General features: G+C 34.7%; 1 protein-coding gene across 1 annotated transcript in view; it reads right to left on the reverse strand.

The window, feature by feature from the left end:
- Positions 1-7580, reverse strand: part of LOC116847008 (odorant receptor 22c-like) — a 14972-nt gene extending 7392 nt beyond the window's left edge. The window contains exons 1-2 of the mRNA XM_032821545.1: positions 7494-7580; positions 6859-7268 (exon numbers count right to left, since the gene is read on the reverse strand). Of these exons, the coding sequence (XP_032677436.1) occupies positions 6859-7268; positions 7494-7496 (413 nt within the window). The 5' untranslated portion in view covers positions 7497-7580. The remainder of the gene's footprint in view (positions 1-6858; positions 7269-7493) is intronic.
- Between the last annotated feature and the right edge of the window lie 2120 nt (positions 7581-9700).

The raw sequence follows: 9700 nt of genomic DNA on the forward strand, positions 1-9700 counted from the left end.
AATTTGTCGGTTGGCACCGAAACATTTGGAGGTCTAATCTGAAAGATTGAATGTTAACACTTAAAATTGGGAGTGAGTATTAAAGTTTAGGGGTTGACACCGAATCGTTTGAGGTTTACCCTGAAAGTTTCAGGTTCAACACTACTTATTGAGAGTCAACACTAAAATTTGGGAGTCGACATTAAATCATTTGGGATCTACTCCGAAAATTTGAGAGTCTACCCCTAAATTTTCAGGGTTAATACCCAACTTTTATGGTCAACCTTCAAATTTGATGGTCAGCTCACAAATTTGAGGATTAACCTTCAAAATTTGGGGTTTTTTTCGTAAGGGCATTGAAGCCATAAAACAAAATTCGCAGAAGGAGTTGCAGGCCATACTAGCAAGTGCTTATAAGAAGTGTTTCGACGACTGGATTATTTGTTCGCATAAGTGTATCGTATCAAATGGGGCCTATTTTGAAGACGACAACATAAATTTGGATAATTAATCTAATATTTTGTGTTTTATTGAACAATTCCCGATATTTATTTGACAGAATGTATATTTTTATTGTGTATGGAAGACATATTAATATACTTATCAATATAACACGCATTTCAAAGGGATTATATGGTTTTATTTTATAAATAATAAAGTAAGGAAGAGTAAGAGCCTGTTATAAATCAACACGCAGATATAATAGCGTGGTGTTAACTAACTAAACATCAAATTGTTAGTGTCTGTCCTCACAGATGTACAGAGGAAATATTAATTTTTTTCTTAATAAAATATAAACCATATGCGTTTCGGTCCTTCAATGAATCCTCTTTAGTGGTAACACCATTTTAAAAGATATATAATTTTACAAGGAGATGTTATCAGATGATCAATAGCAGCAGCGCAAGTCACAACAAATAAAAAGTAGTAAGTAAAGACGCATCGCAAACGCAGTAAGACATAATTTTATGACGTTAGATTAAAACAATAAATAACAAATGTTCAACTGTCGCGACAATCATCAACGTAAAATATTTTTCTCCCATCGTTAATCCAAGGTTAAAAAGTTAAGCCAAACCACTGCGTTTATGAGGACACAGTAAAAGAGGATTAATTAATAAGTTATTAGGTATATAACTTTGCTTCCGCCGTTTTTTTCCGAAATTCGAGGCTTTATTGTAAAAAACTGGTTATACATTTATGATTCAAAGCATTGTTCATCGCTGGTCACTACTTTCTCCTATCTTTCGGGCAGCATACAAATCCCGCGTCAAAAAAACTGGTCATCTTTTGAGGCGATCCACGAATCGATCCAATTTTTTACTTCTTCCGGAAGTGCTGGTCAGCCAGGCAGTGTGCTATTGATCGAAACAAGTGATAGTCAGAGGGAGCAACGTCTGGAGAATACGGCGGGTAGGACTTCCCATTTCAACGTTTCCAAGTATGTCTTGACCACTTTCGCAACATGGGGATCGAGCATTGTCATGCTGCAAAATCACATTATCGTGTCTCTCGTTGTATTGCGACCGTTTGTCTTTCAAAGCTCGGCTCAAACGTATCAGTTGCGTTCGATACCGATCGCCTGTGATTGTTTCAGTCGGTTTTAACAGCTCATAATACACTACGCCGAGCTGGTCCTACCAAATACAGAGCATGACCTTGGAGCCATGAATATTCGGTTTGGCCGTCGATGTGGAAGCATGGCTGGGAACTCCCCATGATTTTCTGCGCTTGGGGTTATCGTAATGAACCCATTTTTCATCCCCAGTCACAATGCGATGCAGAAATCCCTTCCGTCTTTGCCTTTCAAGCAGCTGTTTACAAGCAAACAAACGCCGTTCAACATCTCTCGGCTTCAATTCGTATGGCACCCAATTTCCTTGCTTCTGAATCATTTCCATGGCTTTGAGGCGTTTTGAAATGGCTTGTTGAGTCACTTCCAATGATTATGCCAATTCTTTTTGATTTTGACATGAGTCTTGATCAAGTAATGCCTCCAATTCTGCATCTTCGAAAACCTTCTCTCTTCCGCTATGCCGGTCTTCGACGTCAAAATCATCGTTCTTGAAGCGTTGGAACCCCACTCACGACACGTTCTTTCACTAATAGCAGCCTCACCATAAGTATTTGAGAGCATTCGATGAGCCTCAGCCGCAGATTTTTTCATATTGAAGCAGAAAATTAAAATCTCCCGCAAATGACGAGAATTTGGCTCGTAAACTGACATTTTCAATCGAGAATAACTTTATGATGCAGACACAAATCGACTAATGTTTCTATGGGATTATGTTGACAGATGCCCAAGTTCATTGTATGACGTCTATGATCTATTTATTTCGACCACCACTTACCGCTAAAGCCATCTATAGGAAAACGGCGGAAGCAAAGTTGTACACCTAATAATAAAAGTCCAAAATCTGCAAGAGAATAATAACAACAAAATCGGCACTAAGATTAAAAAATTGAACATTTTTATTATATGTCTAGTAAATACTTTATATGTCTAAGAGTTACCTTGATCTGAAATAACGGTTAAGTGACGAGTTAGCAAAAAAGGTGGCAATAGTAGCCAAACAAGTCAGAAATTACAAATGTCAAGGCGTGTCGGAGAAATTCGAGGAAGCACAACAAGTCAATATATTTGTATACAAAGTGTGATATCAGCGCAGCAAACAAAGCGGTTCATAAACAATGAAAAATAATTTCGGAAAAACGTTATTAGTTTAAAATCGGCAAATAACATTCACTCAATAAAGCTGTATCATTTTGAGCGTTTAATCCGTGTTTCTGTTTCTTATTAAGAATAATTTCGACAATTAGTCTTCTATAATAATTCCGTTCTCTATGCAAAATTTTCGTGTTGGTTCAATCAAACTCATGAACTCAATGAACTAGACGGTGTTCTTGGACCACCGAGAGATTCGCAGACGAGTCACGAGGGATCCTTTTGTGTTCCCTAATACGTATACAAAATTTTCTACTTGTTTACTCCACATATGTTGTATCACAATTCATACAGAGAAGTTTGTATACAACATTATTGTTCTTATCGTAAGGGAGTAAGTCCTTATGGACTCAAAGTCCGTGAGCTTGTTTTTGCAAGCGTAAATAATTTTTTTTATTAGCTTCCTTTGCTACCGTGCCAAAGCTTTCCGAAATAGCTCCCATGTACGGAATGGTAAAATAATTAATAGTTTGCGAAACCATTAAAGCAGAATTATTAGTCTTATTATCCTGCAATTTCGCTGCATTAAGTTTGCAGTAAAGAGCTGCAAAATGGCGATTGATAGTATTAAAAATTAAATATCCAGCGGATAACCATTGTTAATTAAAGTTCTAATAATTAAATTTAAATTTTGATAGTATTTCGCATGACTGAGTAATACAGCTCTATCAATAGTTAGTTAACATCATGCTATTACATCTGCGTGTTGGTTCGTAACAAGCCCTTACTTCTCCTTACTTAACACATATTTCGTCATATGTAGATAACTACGCTTATGTATATTTCTTGCTGTCATAAGTCTACGCCAATGGCTGTACGATTGCGCATTCGACTTGCGCAGATAAGGAAAGAAAATTCTCTTGATATTTTATTTCTTTCACCATTCTGCCAAGACTCGCATGCTGAGTCTATTATGTCTATATCTATATACAGGGTGTCTCATTTTAAGAGTGCACCCCAATTAACTTCATTATTTTTTATTTTAGAGAAAAATGTTTAGACAAAAGTTATATGATTTCGAGGAGGTCACAAGATGGTACCATTGATTTGACCTTGGATAGCCATTTGAAAATTACGTGAAGGTCACCTTCAATTTCTTAAATGGAACATACCATTTTTAATTACATATTCTTGTAGCTTATCTCGAGAGCTTTCCAAAACACTACAATAAAATATTTTTCTATTGCATACTTTTCGAGTTATAAAGCTCTAAATTTTCAGTATTTCGATAAAAATACAAATTCGCTTTCCTGTAGTCTTACCTTACATGATCCAACCAGTCAAGGCAAGATAATCTGATCTAGCCATTCAAAACAAGATTCGGATATGACTCAGTCAGTCAAAGCAATATTCGGACATAATCCAGTCAGTCAAGGCAAGATATGAGCATGATCCTGCACTGACTAAATTTCCAATCGAAAGAATTAACAATTACATTTTCACGATTGTTACAGTTTATTGATTGTCAGTCAGTGCAGGTAGACACATGTATTACAACCATTAACTTTTTCTTGGTAAGACAGAAACTTTCAAGATTTTTGCGAAGCCTTTTTTTCTTTACAAAATTATGACTGCTTATCCACCAAATGAAATTGTGGACATGATCCGCATTTTGGATGAGGCCAGGAATAATTACTCGGCAGCAGAAAGACTTTACGCTGAAAGATTTTCAGACAGACGCCATTCTGATAGGAGAGTAATAAAAAAAACTTTGCGACAGAGCTGAGCAGCGTTTTCTAAGAAGAAACCGGCGAAAATTGGGTCTTGATGAGGTAACATCATTGACTGTTATAAGTGCCGTTGTTTTGAACTCTCAAATCTCTACGAGACAAATTGAGAGACAATACGGTATACTAAAATCAACAGCTGATCGTGTGCTCAAGGTCAACAAATTTTACCCATATCACATTCATCTAACTCAGCAATCTAATTGGAAAAGAGGAACTTCCAACGCCGAGTCCGTTTCTGTAACTGGGCTCGAGATCAAATCCAACAAAACCCCGGTTCGTTGCTCATATCCTTTTTTCTGATAAAGCCACATTTTGTAACAGAGGGAGCGTTAATAGACATAACTGCCATTATTATTCAGATGTTAATCCATATTGGCAGAGAAGTCAAGAGTTCCAAAGGCAGTGGTCTGTTAATGTTTGGGCAGGTATTCTGGGAGATGTTATTGTTGATCCATATTTTTTTTAAAAAAACCTCAATGCGGCAAACTACCTAACATTTCTTCAACATGACCTGCCCAACCTCTTAAAACATGTCAACAACGATGTACTCAGACAAATTTCAACCAGATGGAGCGCCGGCTCATAGATCTCATAGCCGTTACACAATATTTAAACGTAAGATTCCCGAATAGATGGATTAGTCTGGGCAGCCAAATTCAATAATGGCCCCCAAGATCATTCGACTTGACGCCCCTAGACTTTTATTTCTACATTAAAGATAAAGTATATTCGAAAAAGCCAACAATCGTTGAAAATATGAAAAACCGGATCAGAGAAGCTTGCAGAAATATTAATGCAGGTGTTCTTCAAAAAGTTAGGGACGATTTTCAGCATAGTGTTATGCATACAAGTAAATGGCCAAGTTTTCGAACATCTAAAATAATTGTACAAAAACTCATTTTGCCTTGACTGACTGGATTATGTCCGAATTTTGTCTCGAATGGCTAGATCATGCTCAGATTATCTTTCCTTGACTGGCTGTCATGTAAGATAAGATTACAGGAAAGCGAATTTGTATTTTTATCAAAATACTGCAAATTTATAGCTTTATAACTCGAAAAGTACGCAATAGAAAAATATTTTATTATAGTGTTTTGGAAAGTTCTCGAGATAAGCTACAAGAATATGTAATTAAAAATGATATGTTCTATTTAAGAAATTGAAGATGATCTTCACGTAATTTTCAAATGACTATCCAAGGTCAAACTAATGGTATTAACTTGTGACTTCCTCGAAACTATACAACTTTTGTCTGAAACATTTTTCTCTAAAATAAAAAATAAGGAAGTTATGGAGTGCACTCTTAAAATGGGACACCCTGTAAAGTCTATATACAGAGTGGGGCAAAAGTCTGGAAACATTCAAATATCTTTTAAAAATGCATTTTTAAAAAAAGTTTTAGATAAAATTTGTAAGATTTAAAACGACGCGTTCAACGGTGGTATCCATTTGACATTGGGTGACGTTGTCAAGGTCAGGTCAAGATCACATTAATTTTTTTTAATGGAACCTCCTATTTTTTATTGCATATTTGTATAGTTTACCTCGGGAACTTTCCAAAACATTATAATTAAATATTTTTTCGTTAGATACTTTTCAAATTATAAGGCTTAAAAGTGACAGTACCACCGGTATTAGCGTTACCCTTGGATATACCTTGGTATATCGTGTGAAGCCTGCACGGTTGGACTTACATATTTTTTGTGTGTATGTGTGTGTGTGTGTGTGTGTGTGTGTATTGTATGTATATGTTCATTTTATGTTCATCTAGGACATTGTAAAGTCATAGAAGGGAAACACTTTGAACATTTACGAAAGTAATATGCCTACAAAAATGTACAAAAAATTCTTTGTTAAGTTAAAACCCACATTCGCATGCGCGTACACACACACGTATACACACAAAATATGTAAATCCAGCCATGCAATCTCTATGCGGTACATTTTGGGTAATATTATTGCAAACATTGTGCCTCATAATTCGGAAAATACTTAATGAAAAAAAATTATAGTATTTTGCAAACTAAGCTATAGCTTCCTGATAAGCTATAAGAATATGCAATGAAAAATTGAAGTTTTCATTTTAAAATATCAGGTTGACCTTGACTTGATCTTGGCAACGCCACTCAAGATTAAGTGGATATTACCATTGAATGCATCTTTTAAATCTTATAACTTTTCTCGGAAACTTGTTTTTCAAAAATGCATTTTTTACGAGACATTTGAATGTTTTCAGACTTTTGCCCTACCCTATATATCTATGGTATGAGCTTCAAACGCATTCAAAGAAAATATTTTTTTCCAAAATGTTAATACCATCTCCAAAAAATATCGACTCTTTTTTTTTATTACATGCGTAGCGCGCAAATGTAATACCTTCAGCTAATTAAATTTGTTTTAAATATAAATGCAACGACATCATACTTAAGTAAATTTTGATGTTTTTCAATGCACTTTGCGAAATCATATACATTCGTGACTGTCCGTATGTCCTCAGCTAACAATTTGAATCTCGCTGATGCCAGCCAGAGTAACAGTGCCATGAAACCGTTTACCGACAATTGCGCTGCTATTTGCAAGCCAACGATAATTTGATGTACGTATGTAATAGCCCTCAGCGGTTGATGAGATGCGTCAAATGGAAATTCGGCAAGTACTGGGAGCGGCTGGTCCAGTACAATAGGTCCCAGAAAGATAGCGAAAAGAGTCGTATAGAACGAAGCTATGCAACACCCATAAAAACTGGCATATCTATTGATGTATTTTCGTTGAATAATCGCTTCTTCATGAGGCTTAATCATCGTGCAAAAGTTCTCCATTTCGAATGTAACACACTGTAATCCAATAAAACTTAAAAATAATTTTATGCTCACTGAACATATAAAAGAACATATAAAAGAAATAAGTTTATTTTCAAAAAACAATGTTTACGTTAGTTACTTGTAAGCGTTCATAAATAACTATATGACACACAATATTCCAAATAACGTGACTGCAAGGGAACAGACCCAAGGCTGACTTTATAACTAAATTAGGATCATTTAGATTTTTCACCAGACCATACAACACTGATGCTATTACAGCGATAGTTAGTAACATAGAGACAAATTGATACAACTTCATGTACAGCAGCTTGCGTTTGCTGGCGCTTTGCGGTAGTGGCCAAAACCATATAACAAATAGGCTCAACTTCATGATAACCATCAACTTTTTCAGCGTTACTTTTCCTTGCATGATTATGCCGAGCTAACGTACAAGTGTATCATAGATAACTGTAGTTTATCACGCTTTGAGTTCGAGCAATAGGCGATAGAAGAGTTTGCAACATAATGCCCTTATTTGAATGTACGATATAGCGAGATATTACTTAAAAAATTATACACTATCTTGTAATTTTTTCTTCTTCACGCGATATAAAGTCTGAATAATATTCTTGCAAAACATGCGATAGAAATGAAAGCTTGAAATATATAAGGTTAATACTTCTTGCACTATTTATTGGTATAAGTCGGAGACGTATGCGTTTTGACGAGTTAAATTGATGTATGCTTTTGCAATTGTGTTATAATATATAACATCTGTCAAAGTAACCTAAGATATTCTCGAATGATATAGAATTTTGAACGCCGCATCTAGTCTATAGACTGAAAGCAAGTGGTATGGAAGGTGAATAATTTAGTTAACATTCTCTCGAGGCAATGCAGTTCTTAAATTATCGTTTCTAGAAGCATACACTATATAATAAAATATCTTATCGTAAACTGAGTTGCAAAGATGAGTAGAAGGAACATATTTTCTTTAACTTGTGCGTATAGCGTGCTACGTAAGTTTATTTCATGTAAAATTTATCGGTCATTTTGCCATAAAAAATATTATAAAAAACATAATAAATTTTTTTTAATAATAATTTAAAATTTTAAAAGCTAAATTTTAATTACCACGTTCCATACTTTCTTCGATTAAATATAGCAACTAGTGTAACTTGTATTGACTATGAAAATAGGTGACTATGAAAATAGTAACTTATGTTGTTACTAGATGTTTTAATGGATGTTTATTGTTATCACAGTGACAAGCTTTTCTTCGTTAAAATTTATCAATTATTGTAGTGGCTTATATATTTAGTGAAATACACATACGTGCACGCAGTGAAATATAAGTGTTTTTATTACAAAATGTCTCGTTGAAAAGCTGCTTTACTTTATAGTAGAATTTTTGTCGATTATCTCATTCTCGCATCATTAAAAGGGATATTCTTTCTTGTTCTGAAATATTGAATTGTTTATTTAGTAATATTTATTTTATCTCCTTCAAAATACTCCCCATTTGATGCAATGCACTGGTGCTAACGCTTGACCCAGTCCTCAAAGCACTTTTCATACGCTGAAACTGGTATTGCCTTCAGCTCTCGTTACGAATTTTCTCGGAGTGGCAACTTGACTTTAGGAAACAGAGAAAAGTCACAGGGAGCCATGTCAAGTGAATACGGTGCTTGCGAAATCATGTTCATTGGGTTTTTGGTTAAAAATTCCCGTACAAGAATCAAAGTGATAGAGCATTATCGTGATGTAAAAACCATGAATTATCTTTCCATACATTTGGTCTTTTCCGACGAATATTCTCATGCAAACGCTTCATAACGCCTAGATAATATTCTTCATTAACTATTTGGCCTTCCGAAAGAAATTTTGAATGCACAACACTACAATAATCAAAGAAAATAGTGAGCAAGATTTTGTTTCTTTTACGACCTTGAATGCTTTATATCAATCATATGCTTGTGTTTTCGATAGATACGATTCACCAAGACCTTTTGTAACGAATTTTCAACGAATTGGTACATGAAATTTCGTTAGCAAAATTTAAAACATATTCTTTGCTCAACAGATTTATCCATTGTAAAAATCGCAGAAAGCACTTGTGTAGGCTAATATAAACAATTGCCATAAACAAACTAATTGACAAATTACGTTAAAACTTTACATGATATTTAAGGACAGTGGTGCCAACTTACATAAATTTTTTTCATACATTCAACGCGCATCTTTTAAATAACAAATTCCGGGTACTTTTTGAATATAATGTACATTAAGAGACTGACTTGGGTAAATATTGGGAGTGTGAATAAGTTCTCGCCGTTTCACCAATCAGATGGCGGTATAAAAATTTTGTGTGTATAATTCAAGATGCATCTATATTGAAGTTCTATAACCTATGTTTAAAATCAGTGCGTATTTTTCCATTAACCTATAAAGAACATTTTCTT

The sequence above is a fragment of the Odontomachus brunneus genome, unplaced genomic scaffold (assembly GCF_010583005.1).
Source record: "Odontomachus brunneus isolate Ranch 3 - 2012 unplaced genomic scaffold, Obru_v1 Obru_scaffold_072, whole genome shotgun sequence".
NCBI classification, from domain to species: Eukaryota; Metazoa; Arthropoda; class Insecta; order Hymenoptera; family Formicidae; genus Odontomachus; species Odontomachus brunneus.